Source organism: Danio rerio, chromosome 25, assembly GCF_052040795.2.
Source record: "Danio rerio strain M-AB ecotype USA chromosome 25, GRCz13ab, whole genome shotgun sequence".
Taxonomy (NCBI): Eukaryota; Metazoa; Chordata; class Actinopteri; order Cypriniformes; family Danionidae; genus Danio; species Danio rerio.
In genome coordinates this window covers 3,851,541-3,872,436 of record NC_141045.1, presented here as the reverse complement: position 1 = coordinate 3,872,436, position 20,896 = coordinate 3,851,541, and the positions used below count along the sequence as shown (strand labels likewise).

Below are 20,896 nucleotides of genomic sequence, written 5' to 3'. Positions count from 1 at the left end.
CAGCGCATGCGCGTCGCGCTCTCACTCCGGAAGCGCAGAAAGGAAACGGCAGCGATCGCAGCTCCGGTGCCGCTCAGTTTGGACTAAATAAAGGCGGATAAAATCCATCACAATGTCGGGATTTGACTCAAATCCGTTCGCAGATCCAGTCGACGTCAATCCCTTTCAGGTGAGACTCGAGCGGGTGGCAGGAGACGCGTTTCAGAGCTCGTTTGAGTTGAAGTTTGAGCCGTTAATTTGGGTTTGGTTTCGGTTCACATGAGCTCGGTTCGGTTGTTGACGTGTCATGATGGCTATGCTGCTAGTTAAGTCAGTAAAGCTGGTCAGTAGTCTCTGGTTAAGGGTGTGTGTTTGGTTTGGTGACTCGCTGAAGGCCTGAGCGCCACTCCTGTTAGTGTCACAACAGAGGAAAGAGCTGCAACAGTAACTCCTGACCAGATCACCTGTGCGCCAAAAACTCGCATTTCATTAGCATAATCAGTATTTTTGGGTAACACTTATAATGTACCTGCTTTTTACAAGATGTAAAATAAGCCCCAATTGTGTGTTTGTGAAGTGTCAGATCAAAATACCATAAATAATGTTGTATAACTGACCCTTTTAGGCTTTGATGCTAATTGTGGGGTGTTTCAGTGACTGTCGCTTTAAATTCAAATGAGACTGTGCTCTTTTTAAAAGTGGGCGGAGTTACAAATGCCTATGTGTCAGGATAGTGGCAGTGTCCGAAATCGCATACTTCCATACTATATAGTACGCTAAAATCAGTATGCGAGCCAAGTAGTATGTCCGAATTCATAAAATTTAAAAATCAGTATTTGAGACGTACCCGGATGACCTACTACTTCCGGCGAGACTCTGAAGTGTGCTTTCCATGCATGCTGTGCTATCCCTTGATGCCCCACGAGAGAATTCATGAATGGAAGTGAAGTGATAAACATACTTTTTTATATGTTTAAATTCAAATGCTGTACCTACTGAGTAGTAGGCGGTTTCGGACGCAGCCTCAGATTCATATGCTAATGAGGAAGAGATGGTCACTAGTGGGCGGGGCTTCCCCCTCTGACGGCACATACAAAGGGAGAATGTCAATTAAAGTGTTTCTGCAGGCTGTTTTTATCAAGTGTGATTATAAAAAATACAATTAATACATGTTTACCATTAGCAGCTAGTTGTATTCACAGACTGTTGCTGCACAATTGTGTTTAAACCCCTTATTAAAGTGATTTTTGCATAATAGCTCCCCTTTAAGAGAATGATCCATTAGTTCATATATTTATTAACATGAACTAAATAAACTTGCACAGCAGTTATGAATAGTCATAGTTCAACATTAACTAATGCATTATTAAAATGCACTGAGACATTACATTTCTATCTATTACATTTTTAATTATGTTAATATAAATAAATATCAATTAGATATTAGATAGATTTGTAATAAGTCGTCATCATTATTATTTTATTATTATTATTATAAAATTATAATTTATCAGTTAGTCAATCATTATATTATATTTACATTATTATTTTTGGTATATTAAATTAAGCCAATTATTTTATCATATTCAAATTATTATGATTATGATTATATTATTAAATCAGTTAATATATTATAATTATATTATTATAATTATTATTTAATCAAATCAATTAATATTATTTATATTATAATAATTATTTTCTATTATTAAATCAATTAATATATTATTTATATCATTATAATAATAATTTCTAATATAAATCAATAAACATATTTATATTATTATAATTATTATATTATCAAACCAATTAATATGTTATTCATATTACATTATTTTCTATTATTAAATCAATTATTGTATTATAATTATTAAATATTAAATCAATATTATTATTATTATCATTTAAGATTGATCAATGCTATTATTTAAGAAACACTGTAATGCCCATCAAGCTGTGTTTATTTGAAGTTTAATACAGTGTTCGATATTGTGAAATATTAAATGAGTGTGTTGAAGTAAGCTGCTAAATGACTCGTTGTTTGTGTTTTTAATCTGTTTTCCTCTTCTCGTCTGGAGTCTGATATAGTTTCCATCTGTTTGCTCGTCCAGAATATTGACTTCTGAATAAAGCAAACATTCCTGTCAGATTCTCCTCCTCTCCCTCGAAGCCGAATCCAGCACAATCTCCTCAATAATTCACATGTTTAGAGACACTCTATTGGTTTTTACTCATGACTGTGCCCACAAACAATTAACACATTGTATATCATATTTCAGAGCATGCTTCATATTATCTGTTGATTGTTATTGCCAGAAGAGCAAGGCAGAAAACTTGCTGATAAAGTGGATTTTTCTGATAAGACACGAGTAGGATAAACTTCAGATCTCAGATCAGTTCATCTTGAATTATGCGTCAATCGTTGAGCCAAGAATCTTAGTGATAGTTTATGGTTGAGATAAACGTTAAATTATACTGCAGTTAGAGACATTTACACATGAAGAGTGGGATTTCATTTTAAAACTAATATTAACTAAAAACTGTGTCTCGAAAGTGGCTTCAACTGGATCCCCCTACAAAATCTGAGTGGTTGGATATCATGTCTAATGTATGGGGACAGGATGACTTTTTCTTTAAAACTACATATGGACAAATTCCTGCAATATTGGGAGAAATGGATTGTACTTATGCCTTTACACAGTGTAATCTGATATCTATACGTATTTGTTAATGTGACCTGTAAGGAAATATGTGACCAGTCAACTGTTCATTTATTCATTTAAGTTCCTTTTTGTTATTGTGTGTGTGTGTATGTGTGTGTGTGTGTGTGTGTGTGTGTATATATATATATATATATATATATATATATATATATATATATATATATATATATATATATATATATATATATATATATATATATGTTATTTTTTAAAAATCTATTATTTATTATTTGTGTGTTATTTATTGTTTCTTCGTTTTAAAAAAAGCTAAATAAAAATAGTATAAAAAATCTAATATTAACTATTTATTACATTATTACCTCATATTAACTGTCACATATTAAATATGTTTGTTGTTTAATATATGCATGACTACAACTTTTAATCTCTGTTTGATGATGTCACCGCATTGTTATTGAGGCATGCGACTGTGTAAACCTCATGACACACTCAGAGCACGTTGTTTCTCTGTATGTGGAATAATTAAAAAAATGTAAATATTATATACAGTTTTATATTATATAATTTAATATAATATTATTTTATATTATATTATGTTATATTTTCTTGTATTGTTATATTTTATTATATTATATTGTATTATTTACATTCTCCTACAATTTTATACATTAAAAGTTTTATGATTTAATTTAAACATGCTAGTAGTAGTGGTGCGCATGTGGTCAGCACATGCACTCTGGTGCTCGCGGCGACCCGAGTTCAATTCCCGCCTTGCAGTCCTATGCCGATCCTTCCCTTCTCTCTGCTCCCCATGCTTTCCTGTCAATCCTCTCTACTGTCCTGTCAAATAAAGGTGAAAACCCAGAAAAAATAGATAAATAAAAAAATAAAAAATAAAATATTTTACTGTAGTAATTAAAATGATATTGTAATTAAATATATTTAAATGTAGTAATGTAAGTATAGTAAATTCAAACCGCAAAAAATACAGTATTGAACAGGTATCTACTTTTACATTTATAATAAAGTCATATATTTATTTATTGTTTATAAATATTATCTGTTTGCCCATTGAAAAAATGGCAGTACAATTATATTTAGTTAAAATAGTGACATGGCGTTTAATATTATAAACAAAATAAATTATTAGGTATTTACGTTCAAAAATGAATTGTATGAAATCTTTTTTACTTCAAATTTAATTGAAACTTTTTCTGGATTTTAGCAGGCAAAAGTAGAAACTATTTATAGTGAATTTCTCATATTTTGTGTGTGTAATGCGTGTGAGTGAATGTGTGTGTTTGACTTTGTCAGAGTGAATGGGTTTGAGTGTGTGAGAGTGCATGCACGTGTGTCTCTGTGTGTGTGTGTGTGTTTGTTGAATGAGGGATTTGGCTGTAGGCCTGCATGTGGGAAGGACCGCAGGTGTGTTTGCCCTAGACAGAAACAATTATTGCATATTCATAATTGCTCATGTCACACATTAGCATTTGTGCGGTTTATAACAAGAAAACAGGCTTTTCTTATGAGGCTGGATGTGTGTTTAATGCTGTGAGTAACGTTTGTGTTGGTTGCTTAATGTTTGTTGCTCTGCGGATAAAGGAAGTTTTGTGTCTGTCGTTTTTTATGAGCTTTAATATGACAGTCTCTTCAGCACAATACAGCAGAATCACATTAATAATCAGTTTCCTACATGCACTTTGGACATGATCATGCTGTACTTCTCATTTGCCTTTATTGAGAATTACTCCATGGCCTGAACACCAGCTTTTGCATGTGCAAACAGCGCGTATGTTTTTCTCATAACGACATGTTGAAGTATATTAACTCTATTTCCTGTGATGATCTGTTTGAGTGTGTGAATCAATCAGTGCTGATTTCAGAGGTTTGCTTCCTCATTGTGTCCTCAGAGGCATTTGACATGTTACTAGATGGTTGTTGCATATAAATCTCCCTGTGATGACGACGATGACAGTGATGATGTCACTTTATTATGAATAAGGCATGTGACTCAATAAACATTAGTGGCGCTCCCATTTATTACATTGTTCAGTAGGGGTGTAACGATACACTCAGCTCACGATACGATGTGTATCACGATATAATGTTCACGATTCGATATGTATCACGGTATTTGGAATAAAAATTGAAAATTTAACTGAAATGCAAATTTTACCAAGTAAACTATTTTTTATGTATTTTTTTTGTTTCAACTTGTTAAACTGAACCTTCTTTTAGAAAATATATGAAACAGGCCTGTCTCTGGAAAATAAAACAATTTAAAAACTTCTTAAAAAATATTATTGAAATGACAGAGACAAAATTAAGGAACAATATAAGTAAAGGTGCAAAAAAAATAAGCTTTCTATTCAATTGAATTTAACAGTAAGAGCTTAAGGCTTTGCTTGGTCACTTGCGTTTTTTGTGTGTGCAAAAAAAATCTACATTTCCAGCTAATCAGCAGTTCTATAAGATAATCCTGAACTTATGTGTATCTGTCTGAGAGGTTTTTATGGATGGCTGTCTTCATGTTGGGCATGATGAGTGACAGGGTGGCCGTCTTTTCATTACACAGGACAGTCGTGACTCTTTTCAGCAGTTTAGGCAGGTTTACTATTTCTTCGGCGTCGCTGATGTCGGCGCTATCAAGTGTATCATGTTGACGTGCATTTTTGTGTACCTCTGTACTCAAAAGAGTTAATGCTCGTCGTATTCATAACTTTAAAATGCGATATGATTGTTTCAATAATGTGTACGTTTTCGGTTTCATTTCCACTGTTAAGTGCTGTTTATACTTCCCACGCTGCTCCTGAAAGATCACTCTGTTCCACAAACTGAGTGTTGTTTACTACTTTATTAGTCACAACCTGCAGGTTCTGTTCACTGAAGCAGACGCGCGCGTATGGCAAGCTGTTTTAGCATTTAAACCTTTGTTCTGACTATCCGTAAATATATTTAATTCATATTTAATTAAATTCATTTAGAGATATCTCTAATTATATTTTGACTAGTCGAATTATAATTATGACTAGTCAAAATATAATTAGAGATATCTCTAAATATATTTATGGATAGTCAGATCAAAGGTTTAAATACTTGCCATACGCGCGTGTCTATCATCCGCCCTCTAGCCTGGTTTATACTTCTGCGTCAGGTCACGGGCCTAACCCACGGCGCAGGCAACGCGCGTGGCTGTGCATTTATACTTCTGCGCGCTGTCTCTGTCGGTCTGCATTAACACTTCCGAAACGCTAGTTGGCAGTGAGGTGTAAATGTTCCTCTGTGTCGAGTTTCTTCGCTTCTTTTTTGCTTTTCCTGAACACTTCCGGGATGTACAAGTGGCTCAAACTCGCTCATTTTGAGGCAGGAACCGGCGGACGTGCAACAACTATAACTATGAGGTAAACACAAAACAAAACTTTCCATCTGGAGCTCCTTCACGGTATTCCACACTTGTAAACAATCGCTCGCGCGGCGTCGCGCCATTCGCGCGGCTCTCGGTCCCGCCCAGACTCGTCAGTGCTACTAAGCCGACCAATCACAGAGCTTACGCTATGCGTCGTTGCGACGTGTAGTTACATTTTTTGAGAGGTGCACGTCAGTGACGGCGATGGCCACGGCGAAGGGCTATGCGTCAGCGCCGTAGCATACGCCGGTGTTTGACGCAGAAGTATAAATCAGCCTTCTGTAGCAACAGCTCACATCTTGTGTGATTTTGCGGCGGCCAATACATCATTATATGAAGACAGAATGATATTTTAGGGTGAATTGTACCTTATAAATACAGTATGTGACTCTTTCAACACCATTAGGAGGTATTCATGTCGCTGTGCAAAGTATGTAAATCACTGTGAAGACTTTAAAACTTAGGTTGTTTGACCCAGTATGCTTGTCAAAAAGCGGACGAGTCTAAAGCAATGACTGGACAACCGAAATGTTGCCAGACGTCTGATTTTGAGAGGATGGGCCATTCTCTATTTCAACTCCACTCATCTTGGTCTGCTAACATTACTGCTGCTGCAATCTGAACTCACGTGCGACAGCAGGTGGAACGTAGCTCACGTGCAAACAGCTCAACTAATAAGAGAAAACGGACGTCATATCATAATCAAATCGTCATAACGCCACGATGCATATCGAGACATTTTTGCATCGCAATAAATCGTACAACCATAAATCGTTACACCCCTATTGTTCAGTCAGGCTTGGTGCATAATACAAAATTGCATAAATAATCGATTTATTTTTAATACAATGACATTTAACCCCAAAATCATCCATTTTTAAAATATTTGAAAGATCATTAAAATAAATTGTATGAATATTCTAAGCATATTTATAGTAATCCTCTTATTTCATTATTAAAATTAATGCATGTCTGATACACTCACATGATGAGTCCAGTTTCTTGTTTCCTGATATTAGAAATAATCGTATTTTTATTATTGTTAGTATGGCTGGCTTAGTTGGCGTTTCTGTATGGAGTTTGCATGTTCTCCCCGTGTTGGTGTGGGTTTCCTCCGGGTGCTCCGGTTTCCACCACAATCCAAACACATGCACTATTGGTGAATTAATGAAGTAAATTGGCCGTAGTGTATGAGTGTGTGTGTGAATGTGAGAATGTATGGGTGTTTCCCAGTGCTGGGTTGCAGCTGGAAGGGCATCCGCTGCGTAAAACATATGCTGGATAAGTTGGCGGTTCATTTTGCTGTGGAGACACCTGATGAATAAAGGGACTAAGCTGAAGGAAAATGAATGAATGAATGTTATTATTAATAGTAATAATAATTACATTTAGTATTTAATGTTATAAACATGTTATAAAAGTATTATTTTGTGAATCTTTTTTTTTTAATGAAGTTATACAAAAACACAACAACAATGTAAGCTATTATGCTTTTGTAAATATCTGTAAAATTGTTTTAATATACCACAGGGTCTGTGCAGATATCATAATGTCAAATTTAAGACCTTTTACGAACTTTTTAGAACATTAAGTATTAACTTTAAGACCTATATCGCAATATCAAAAACACGTGAGAGAAAATGTAAAAGCACAAAATTAGGGGGAAAAAAAGTTATTTCAATTGAACAGTAGTAAAGTCAGGTTAAATGCACCATTGAACTACAGAAAAAACAAACATCTTAATGCAGATTTATACTTTCACCTGGCACCGCATCGCACAACTCATGAAACGGATAAAGGCTTTTTTAAATGACAGGGGGTGCTCCAAAAAAACAGAAAGTAAAATTAGACGAATAAAAAGATAATCATTATCATTGAAGATGTTTTTGAGGGCCTCTTTTTTGTTGTTTTAACAAACTTATCCCTCAGGTTTTTCCAAAGTTTTACAAAAACTTTCCTCCTTTCTCATCAGGCACGTGCATACATAGGGCTCAACCTGTGCAGTGCACATGCCCTTTTTAGTCTCGGATAGAGAGCGCCCTTCCAAAATGATCAAAAGTGCCCCAACAAAAAGAATTTAAATGTGCATTAGATGCAGAGTTACATGGACATCACAAAAATAAGACCTGTGCAAAAATATTTAAGACCTAGAACAGCAAATTTAAGACTTTTTGAAGCCATACATTTTGAATTTTTATTTTATTTTATTTATTTATTTTTTTTTAATTTAAGACTATTTAACACTTTTTAAGACCCTGCGGGGACCCTGTACCAGCCTTCAATGTCCAAATAGTCAGGATAATTATGGAAATATTATTATTATTATTATTAAAAATAAAAATAATCTACTGTTGTGTTTTGTCCTCAGGATCCGTCTGTCACTCAGGTGACGAACTCTGGAGTGGATCACATTGAAAGCTTTAGTCCGTTTCCGGATGGAAATCAGGTGAGTCTGAGGCACTTGTATATTGAGGGTTGCAGTTGGTCTGCATCTTTGAAACAACACTAGTCATTGCATTAAATAATAACGAACTTAAGCATGTCATTATGTTAAAGCTGCAGTATGTAAGTTTTGCACCCAGTGGTTGAACTAGGTATTGCACTCCTTGATCAAAACAAACGTAAGCTCAGGTTGCCAGATTGAGGACAGCATTTTATGCCTAGTTCAGATTGCTTGATTTTAGCCCCGATTTTGGCTCGCCGACAGGTTTTGAGAAATCGCCGACAAATGCCTGAAATCACAGGCAAATCGCTGCTCGTGCACGTAAGTGACAATCACACAGTATGAACTATCAAAGACGCGATCTGAGAGAATCGCCGATGAGTCGCCGATGCCTGCGAGATTTTTGGCGTGCTGAATATCTGGAGCTGTCGGCGATTCAAATCATGCCGTGTGAATTGAGTTCTGACTGAAAATAACATCAGCGATCGCCTACAGCCAATGAGAGAGCGGGATTCACTTGTGTGTGCGTGTGTGTATACCTGCTGCAGGTCAGCGGGAGGCTGGGGGAGAAGGTAAAAGGGCTCATTTTCGGTTTATTTTAACCCACGAAATGGAGGAAAAACTAGTGGAGGTTTAACAGGAACCAGGAGCACCCGTGTCTGTTTGACGTTTCATATAGAAAGAAATTAGTTCATTATCAACGTTGAGGAGAAATGGCTAATTCCCTTTAAACCCAGGTGAGCAAATATGTACATGTTCTACCCCATTAAAGGCTTATTTCTCATTGTGTAGTTAATAACAAAAGATATACGACGTGTTTTTGGCTGTGAGACGTAGTTTGGACGAAGTTGTCGGCGATTCTTCCTATAGTAAAGTCATGCAATGTGAAAGTCCCTGTCGCCGATCCATCTTGCTGTGTAAACAAAGCAGCGACGAAAAGCTAGCCCAGATAGTCAAGCAGTGTCAAAACATCTGTGACACGACTACTTTGAAAATCATGCAGTCTGAACTCGGCATTACTATATTTGTTAAACGTGATATTTAATTAATCTTGTCTCTATATAAGGACTCTTCGGTCTTTTCAATCAGGTCACAGCGTCAGTATACTGCTTCAGTCTTTCACTTTCACACTTGTACGTAGTACTTTTAGTGAAAACCTCAGATTGGTTGTGCACCTTTTTACCGACCAACCTCCTGCGGAATTACGGGTGGTAATTTGTGTAACTTATCTTTATTTAATTATGATTTGTTTATGAGTAAAGCAAAGACCATGCGGGTCAGGTAGTTGAAACGGTAGGCTACAAATAATTAATTCGTTATGAGTTAATGAATTATTAATAAATTATTAACTCATTTGAAATAATTAATTTATTAATTCGATGTTTCACATTAGACATCGTACGATGCCAAATTGGTCGACATCGCCCAACTCTAGTCCATAGTTTGTTCATGTTAGTAAATGCATTAACTAACACAACCTTCAACCTAATGCTCTTGTTATAAGTGTTACTAATGAAGTGAATTCTGATATCAGTAATTGTGATTTTTCCCTCAGGGATCCACTATTCCAGCGTCAAGCGCCCCGACTCAACCTGCTGTCTTGCAGCCGTCAGTCGAGCCCAGTCCACAGGTCAGCATCACACACACAGACACTTCTTCTCAGTGTGTTTAAAGTGGATTTAACGTGTGTGAGTGTGTGTGCAGGCCACAGCTGCCGCTGCGCAGGCCAGTCTGATCAAACAACAGGAGGAGCTGGAGAGAAAAGCAGCAGAGCTGGAGAGAAGAGAACAAGAGCTGCAGAGTAGAGGAGCACCCACAGGTACACACACACACACACACACACACACACACACGGCTGGAGAGAAGAGAACAAGAGCTGCAGAGCAGAGGAGCACCCACAGGTACACACACACACACACACACACACACACACACACACACACACACACACACACACACACACACGGCTGGAGAGAAGAGAACAAGAGCTGCAGAGCAGAGGAGCACCCACAGGTACACACACACACACACACACACACACACACACACACACACACACACACACGCACACACACATGGCTGGAGAGAACAGAACATGAGCTGTAGAGCACAGTAATACATGTAACACACACACACACTAATATGGATACATGCCAAACATATACACATGCATGCACAAACGCACACACTCACTAATAGTCATGCATGTACAAAGATGCACACACTAATGCATGTGCAGGCTCAAACCCATACACACACATATGCACATACATGCGCATAAATAGACATGGACAAATGCACACACCACTAATAAACATGCAAACACAAACTCATACACACTAATATGCATGCATGCACAAACTCGACACACATATGCTTATACATGCATACATATGCATGCACACACACACACACACACACACACCCACACACACAAATCCACATGCTTGCAGAAATGCCCACACACTAATACAGATGCACTAACTCATACACACACAAATACACATGCATGCACAAATGCACACACACACACACTAATGCACATGCATTAACTCATGCACACACGCAATTACACGTGTATGCATGCATGCACAAACACTCATACATTAAAACACACCCAATCCCATGCTAATACACATGCATGCACAAACACACATACACACACATATGCATGCACAAATGCACACACACACACACTAATGCACATGCATTAACTTATGCACACACGCAATTACACATGTATGCGTGCATGCACAAACACTCATACATTAAAACACACCCAATCCCACGCTAATACACATGCATGCACAAACACACATACACACACATATGCATGCACAAATGCACACACACACACACTAATGCACATGCATTAACTTATGCACACACGCAATTACACATGTATGCATGCATGCATAAACACTCATACATTAAAACACACCCAATCCCACGCTAATACACATGCATGCACAAACACACATACACACACATATGCATGCACAAATGCGCACACACACACACACTAATGCACATGCATTAACTCATGCACACACGCAATTACACATGTATGCATGCATGCATAAACACTCATACATTAAAACACACCCAATCCCACGCTAATACACATGCATGCACAAACACACATACACACACATATGCATGCACAAATGCGCACACACACTCACTAATAGACATGCATGCCTAAACATAGAGTTACAGCAGGCCAGTCCGCCCAGAATTCAATTTCCACCAGGGACACTTCTTGCAGGACCGGCCTGTTGGCTAGTTGCTGTGTGGTGTGAAAGCCTTGTATTTGTTGTTACTGGCTGACATGTAGCTGAGGATTGTGGGAAATTTGTGTGTGGTTCTCCTCAGGAAAACAGAACAACTGGCCTCCCCTGCCCAAGAGATTTCCCATCCAGCCTTGCTTCTACCAGGACTTCTCAGAGGAGATCCCTCAGGAGCACCAGCGTCTCTGCAAGATGATCTACTACCTGTGGATGTGTGAGTGCGCAGGCCTCGACACACACTAACACACACACCCTTACATATACTAGCACATATCATCAGTCTTATTCTGAAAGATTCGCCCAGGCCTGTTGTTTCAGCATGAAATTATATAAGCTAAATCGAAATATATTAAACAAATATGAACTTTTCACCCTCCAGTTCATTCTCATTTTATTTTCTTGTTGAATTAAACGAGTAATAAATATAACAAGTTATTTTTGTGTTATTTACATGCTAATAAAGTTTTTATTAATTATATTTGTATTTTAGTTTTGAAGTTTTGATTTGATTGTACAATATTTCTGTTTAGCTTTATTTCATTTGCGTATTTATTTTATTGTATATTAGTTCAGCTTCTTTTAGATTTTGGTATGTTTTTAGTATAACTATAACAAATATATATATATATATATATATATATATATACATACATACATACATACATGCATCATACATACACATATATATATATATATATATATATATATATACATACACACATATATATATATAAATATACATACATACATATATATATACATATATACATATATATATATATATATATATATATATATATATATATATATATATATATATATATATATATATATATATATATATGAGTACCCGTGGGTCTTAAAAGCATTAAAAAAAGTTTTAATTTTGATAATCTTAAATTAAAGGCTTAATAGCCTTGAGTTTGGTATACAAAGTCTTGTATTTCGTCACAAAGGTCTTATTTTATTACTTAATTTTTACCTTTCCTAGGATCAAGTTCATACTGTGACAAAATTAGCTCTTACTCATTTAGGCTTATTAAAAATTCATGCAGCGAGAGTGCACCTTGCGATCCGCGTCATAGCAGAAAGCGCGAAAGCATGCTCCCCCGTTACTATGGTTAGGCAAGTGAAGTACAGAACAAGATTGTCGCTAGCCTAGTTTGTCGGCTAAAATGGGAAAGCGTCGGTTTAATCCGCTGTGGCCAAGGAATCCGAATTATGTTTGGGTCAAGGAAATGAGTGCGACGCCTACTGCTGTTGGTGCCGGAAATCTTTTAAGCTTGTGACGATGGGTGTTACGGTCCTGGACTCCCATATGAGGGGTGCCAAACACTATAACAATATATATCAATATGATAAAACAATACCGTATTGATAAAGATACCGTTTTGTTTACATGTTTAATATAGCTTAATTCCATTGTTCGGATATACATAAACGTTTCAAACACAAAAATGATACTACTAATCAAAATATTTTCATATATTATTAATAATAATAGTAATAATAATAATTCATATGTTTGTGTGTGTGCGCAGGGGAGTGTGTGACGCTGTTTCTGAATGTTCTGGCGTGTCTGGCTGATTTCACCACTAACTCAGAGGCAGGCGTTGACTTCGGCCTCTCCATCCTCTGGTTCATCCTCTTCGCTCCCTGCTCCTTCATCTGCTGGTTCAGGCCCGTCTATAAGGCCTTCAGGTCAGTCATATTTATTTATTTTTTAAATATTTATATAAAGCACAATTATGTCTGCTGGCGCAGTGGGTAGCGCGTTCACCTCACAGCAAGAAGGTCGGTAGTTCGAGCCTCAGCTGGGTCAGTTGGCATTTCTCTGTGGAGTTTGCATGTTCTCCCTGCGTTCGCGTGGGTTTCCTCTGGGTGCTCCGGTTTCCCCCACAGTCCAAACACTTGTGGTACAGGTGGATTGGGTATGCTAAAATTGACCGTAGTGTATGAGTGTGTATAGATGTTTCCCAGTGATGGGAAGGGCATCTGCAGTGCAAAACATATGCTGAATGAGTTGCCGGTTCATTCCGCTGTGGCAACCCTGATTAATAAAGGGACTATAAGCTGAAAAAGAAATTTATAAATGAATGAAAATTAAGTCTAAATAATATATCTGAATTTTTTTTTAAGTGTGTGTGTGTGTGTGTGTGTGTGTGTGTGTGTGTGTGTGTATTTATTCATTCATTCATTTTCTTGTCGGCTTAGTCAATATATTAATCCGTGGTCACCACAGCAGAATGAACCGCCAACTTATCCTGCAAGTTTTTACGCAGGGTATGCCCTTCCAGCTGCAACCCATCTCTGGGAAACATCCACACACACATTCACACACTACGGACAATTTAGCCTACCCAATTCACCTGTACCGCATGTCTTTGGACTGTGGGGGAAAACTGGAGCAAAAACCCACGCGAAGGCAGGGAGAACATGCAAACTCCACACACAGAAACGCCAACTAAGTCGAGGCTCGAACCAGCGACCTTCTTGCTGTGAGGCGACAGCACTACCTACTGCGCCACTGCTTCGCTCTATGTATATTTATATGTACATAATAAATAAACATAGTAAACAAAGATATATGCAAATGCAAACTAATTCCTTAATCGTTTAACTGCACTAAAATTCTGTCATCAAAATGATTGTTTTGCATATATATATCAAATTCTTTTTTAGAAATAAACTCAAAGTGAATCGCTGTAATGATAAGATAAAGCTACAGCGGTTTCCCTGCATTTATTGTTGGTCATTTTAATTTTCTGTCAACTTTGGATGGAAACATTAATTAAATATACGAAGAACAAACTATGTTTTTAGTCTGTGCATTGATATTTGATCATTTCTCTGTGTGTATTTGTTCCTCCAGGTCTGACAGCTCCTTCAATTTCTTCTTCTTCTTCTTCGTTTTCTTCGCTCAAATCGTCATTTCCGTCATCCAGGCTGTGGGGATTCCCAAATGGGGAAACAGGTGAGAATGAAGACACAAATCAGCCAGTTTCTCATCTCTGCACACCTACAGCTACACTCATGTCACACTTCACATTGATGCTGCATCCCAATACCCATACTATCCATCCTATACACAAAATACTATAGTATAATGACTGTTTGTACATTAATGTGAGGGTTAGGATAGGGGTAAACGTTAATAAAATACTATTAATGGGTAATTTAACAAATATAATGAGTAATACTATGACTGCTTTTACATTGCAATAAGGGTTGGGGTAGGGAAAAATATTAATAAAATACAATTGAAAGGGTATTTTAATGAATATGTGTAAAACTATAGTATAATGACTGTTTTTACATTACTGTGAGGGTTAGGATAGGGGTAAACGTTAATAAAATACTATTAATGGGTAATTAAATAAATAATATGAGTAATACAATAGTGTAATGACTGTTTTACATTAATAATAGGGTTAGGATAGGGGTAAACGTTAATAAAATACTATTAATGTGTAATTAAATAAATATAATGAGTAATACTATAGTATAATGACTGTTTTTACATTAATGTGAGGGTTGGGATAGAGGTAAAGTTAATAAAATACCATTAATGTGTAATTAAATAAATATAATGAGTAATACTATAGTATAATGACTGTTTTTACATTAATGTGAGGGTTGGGATAGAGGTAAAGTTAATAAAATACCATTAATGTGTAATTAAATAAATATAATGAGTAATACTATAGTATAATGACTGTTTTTACATTAATGTGAGGGTTGGGATAGAGATAAACGTTAATAAAATACTATTAATGGGTAATTTAATAAATATAATGAGTAATACTATGACTGCTTTTACATTGCTATAAGGGTTGGGGTAGGGAAAAACATGAATAAAATACAATTAAAAGGGTTTTTAAATAAATAATATGATTAATACTATAGTAAAATGACTGTTTTTACATTACTGTTAGAGTTGAGATAGAGGTAAACGCTATTAAAATACAATTCATTAGGTAATTTAATAAATAATATGAGTAATACTATAGTAAAATGACTGCTTTTACATTGCTATGAGGGTTAAGGTAGGGATAAATATTAATAAAATACAATTAAAAGGGTATTTTAATAAATAGTACATGTAATACTATAGTATAATGACTGTTTTCACATTAATGTGAGGGTTAGGGTAGGGGTTAACATTAATAAAATACTATTAATGGGTAATTTAATAAATAATATGAGTAATACTATAGTGTAATGACTGTTTTTACATTACTGTTAGTGTTGAGAGGTAAACGCTAATAAAATACAAATCATTGGGTTATTTTAATAAATAATATGAGTAATACTATAGTATAATGACTGCTTTTACATTGCTATGAGGGTTAGGGTAGGGATAAACATTAATAAAATACAATTGAAAGGGTATTTTAATGAATATGTGTAAAACTATAGTGTAATGACTGTTTTTACATTACTATTAGGGTTAGGGTAGGGATAAGCGTTAATAAAATACTATTAATGGGTATTTTAATAAATAATATGAGTAATACTATAGTATAATGACTGCTTTTACATTGCTATGAGGGTTAGGGTAGGGATAAGCGTTAATAAAATACAATTCATTGTGTATTTTAATAAATAATATGATTAATACTATAGTAAAATGACTGTTTTTACATTACTGTTAGAGTTGAGATAGAGGTAAACGCTAGTAAAATACAATTCATTAGTTATTTTAATAAATAATATGAGTAATACTACAGTAAAATGACTGTTTTTACATTACTGTGAGGGTTAAGGTAGGGGTAGTATCCCTTCTAACTACATCCAGAGTGTTTGGAGGGAGACAGGAGGATGAGTGTGTTTGTCTTCTTCTTCTCCTTCAGATGTATTTCTCTTCCTGTCTCTCCGAGCGTCTCTTCCTGCACTAACGGTTTTCTGCTGCTGGACTTCCTGTAAAACTCTTGCTTCCTGTCTGCAGTTTGTCGCTCTTCAATGTTCTTCTTCCCTCATGTAAAAGTGCTTTCTCTGTACTCCGACATTAATTACATTCACTCCACATTTTCCGCTCAGATCAGTGTCGTGTGCATGCACAAATTGACACAAGAAGTTTTTAATTTTCTACTTTATCTATAGTTACAGATTTAATAGTCTTACCGGATTGTTGTTAATTAGACACAGTTTAAGATATGTATATTTGTGCTTTAGAAATAGTATATAACACAAATCTATTTTAGATTGTAACATGAACACTAAACAAAAATAGTTCATTTAATATATTTAATAATGCACTTATTTTTTTTGTTTACAACTTTGTCCAAAATAAAACAATTTAATGTGTTGTTTACAATAAAATTTAACAAAATGTAATATTAATTCAATATAAACATGTTTTATATATGTACGGTATAGTTGTCATAAAACCATCTTAATATGCATCTTGAATTACGTTTAAACAAAATCAATTAAATACATTATATGCAAATTAAGCATCTAATTAACGTCTTCAATCCTTTAGAAGCTACAAACTGAATATTCCTGCTTTAATTGATGTTTGGTGTGTTTTCAGCGGCTGGATTTCCGCCATATCAGTGATCGGCTCTAATAAAGCAGTGGGAGCCATTATGATGGTGGTTGCGGCTTTCTTTACAGCCGCTGCGGCGCTCTCTGTCGTTTTACTCAAAATGGTAAGCATCCCGTTACTGTGCAAAAAGTAATTCAAATATATACATATAATACTGTCAGATAAAACTATATTTATTGAACACAACTATGGTTAATCCAAAGTACTTTACAAAAGACTTTAAAAATTAAAGGGGAAAAAACAAGTATAAAGATATAAGAAGTTAATCAAAATAAAAACTTTGTGTAGAGCAGGATTTTAACACAACTGTAGTTGATTCAAAGTTTTACAATAAAAAAATAAAAACAAAAAATACATTTAAAACAGAAATAAAATGCAATTATAGGCTAGTATAATGTAAAGTACTGAAAACCCCCTAATTTTATGTATAGAGCACGTTTTTACTCCGCTTTAGTCAAACCATTTATAAATAATTAGCACGTCATTGTAATTTATACATGCATTTCTTTCTATTTTAGAGCCCAATTTTTTAAATAGTTGATCCAAAGTGCTTCATAATAAAAAAAAACATGTGAGAATAAAAAAATAAAAAATCCAAATCTGACAATTTGTAGACCAAATTTGTGTCAGTGATTAAATGTTAAATAAAGACTTTTTTTTTTTTAAAGAGGAAAAATCAAGAGAAAACAAAACGAATATCAAATTTAGTTGACCTTTTTGCAATATTTTGCATGAATTTAAATGTATTGTTTTTTAATATTATTAAAATCTGTTTAGTTAAAATGCACAAAAATATGAGGCCTATATTCACTGAGAAATGGGGCATTTTGAACACAAGATACTGTTTTGCTGCAGCCATTTAATTTTACTCATGTTTATTAGTTTTAGCCAACAGTGTTCCTCAAGGCTTTGTGTTAGGCCCCTTTTAATTCTCCAGCCATTTAATTTTACTCACTAGTTTCAATTAATAGTCATATTTATTAGTCTTTGTATTAGGCCCATTTTAATTCTCATGCCATTTAATTTACTCACACATTTGTTAGTTTCAGTTAATAGTCAGTTAATAGTTTTAACCAACGGTGTTCCTCAAGGCTTTGTATTGGGCCTGTTTTAATTCTGCAGTCATTTAATTTTATTCATACATTTATTAGTTTCATATTAATATTAATTTGTATTAGTTTCATCCAACAGTGTTGCTCAAGGCTTTGTATTCAGCCCATTATATTCTACAGCCATTTAATTTTACACAGACATTTATTACTTTCATTTAATAGTCGTGTTTATTAGTTTTATCCAGCGGTGTTCCTCAAGGCTTTGTATTAGACCCGTTTAATTTTACTCACACAATTATTAGTTTCATTTAACAGTCATATTTATTGGTTTTATCCAGAGGTGTTCCTCAAGGCTTTGTATTAGGCCTGTTTTGATTCTCCAGCCATTTATTAGTCACATTTAATTGTCATATTTATTATTTTCATCCAACGGTGTTCCTCAAGGCTTTGTATTAGGTCTGTTTAATTTTACTCACACATTTATTAATTTAATAGTCTATTAATTTTTTTCAATAGTCATATTTATTAGTTTTTATCCATCAGTGTTCCTCATTTGTGTTAGGCCCACTTTAATTCTCCAGCCAGTTAATTTTACTCAACAGTGTTCCTCAGGGCTTTAAATTAGGCACATTTTAATTGTACAGCCATTTAATTTTACTCATACATTTATTAGTTTCATCCAGTGGTGTTCTTTAAGGCTTTGTATTAGACCTGTTTTAATTTTATTCATACATTTATTAGTTTAAATTAATAGTCATGTTTGTATGTTTTGGTCAGCAGTGTTCCTCAAGGCTTTTTGTTAGGCCCATATTAATTCCCCAGCCGTTTAATTTTATTAATAGTCATATTTAGTAGTTTTATCCAGCGGTGTTCCTCAAGGCTTTGTATTAGGCCCGCTTTAATTCTGCGGCCAGTTAATTTGACTCACACATTTTGGTTTTAGCCAACATTGTTCCTCAAGGCTTTGTATTAGGCCTGTTTTAATTCTACTGCCATTTATTTTTACTCGCACATTTATTAGTATCATTTAATAGTCATATTTATTCATTTGTCAATGGTGTTCCTCAAGGCTTTGTTAAGCCTGTTTTAATTTGACTCATACATTTATTAGTTTTATCCAGAGGTGTTCCTCAGGGTTTTGTAATAGGCCTGTTTTAATTCTCCAGCCATTTATTAGTCACATTTATTATTTTTATCCAACAATTTTCCTCAAGGCTGTGCATTAGGCCCATTTTTATTCTACAGCTGTATTCATTTTACTCATATTTATTAGTTTTAGCCATCTGTGTTCCTCAAGGCTTTGTATTAGGCCCACTTTAACTCACTGCTGTGATTATTTCCAGGTTCATTCGCACTATCGCCGCACCGGGGCCAGTTTCCAGAAGGCACAGCAGGAGTTTTCTCAGGGTGTCCTGACAAACCGCACTTTCCAGAGCGCAGCCACTAGTGCCGCCACCACGGCCGCCCAGAGTTCACTGCAGAGGAACTAGAACCACAAAAACAGCACCAGATCACACATCTCCTTCCCAGAATCCTCTGCTCATTGGCCTGCTGCTCCAAAGCCCAGCTACGGCCCCAAAACTCCATCGGGTCCCAGTACGGACTGCAGAGGCACTACTTTCATGGTTATTTTTGGGTTTTTGAAGGCGAAGGTATGAAGCGTAAATGTTTGTATATTTGTGTGTGCGCAGGAGTAGTCATCCACATCAGTAGTGCTGTAAATATATATATAAAGTAATTTAACGTTTCCCAGTCATGCAAAGTGGTACTTAAGTGTCCTTAAATTAAAATGATCATGAAGGAGCTCATCTGTTAAAGCCTTGATGAAGTTTAGATGTTATAACAAGAGTTCTAGATGTAAATAATGTTCTCTAGGGAATGTGCCATGTGCTTTCCTTGCTCATATTTGATTTGCTGAAAAGATTTTCCTATTTGTGCCAAACATAATGACATGCATCATGGGAAGCGGTAAACGTTTATTGTCTTAATAGTAAGACTGAAGGTTGGGGTTGGATTTTTTTACATTGGGTTTAATTCATGCTGCATCGTCTGTTGATTGTGTACAAGCTTGTTTTTTAGGTAGCTGATTATAAACGGTCCAATCAAATCAGTTTTACATGAACGTAAATTTAATGACTTTTTTTAAAGCCTTTTGAAACAAAGCGCTCCTGAAATGTGTTGATATAAAATACCACTTAGAGACGGCTACACAATGTTATCAGATTAGATTTGAAGATGTTTTTCATGGTATTTTTTTGAACTAATTAAATTTTTCTGATTAACATTGTTTTGTCCGAGTGATTTATTAGATGAGCACGTTAACAAACCTTTTACAGCATAAGGCACATGATCAGATTGAAAAGCACAAGACTTTAGCTTCCACTAGATAATTCAAAATTTTACTAAATTAAAGCAAGTAGAATGAGAAAACAGCTTCAACTAAACTGTCACATTTACTCATTAAGATTAACGGCTGATTCATACGTGACGC

The 20,896-nt window shown here is 35.2% G+C and overlaps 1 protein-coding gene across 3 annotated transcripts; it reads left to right on the top strand.

Annotated features, from left to right (window-relative positions):
• Nucleotides 1–3: 3 nt before the first annotated feature.
• Nucleotides 4–20,689, top strand: scamp2 (secretory carrier membrane protein 2). 3 transcript variants are annotated; one of them, NM_213378.2, is given in 9 exon segments: nt 4–169; nt 8,438–8,515; nt 10,068–10,142; nt 10,217–10,331; nt 11,888–12,016; nt 13,344–13,503; nt 14,675–14,776; nt 17,339–17,456; nt 19,749–20,689. In NM_213378.2, coding segments are annotated over 9 exon segments (981 nt in total). In that variant the 5' UTR covers nt 4–112; the 3' UTR covers nt 19,896–20,689.
• Nucleotides 20,690–20,896: the final 207 nt, after the last annotated feature.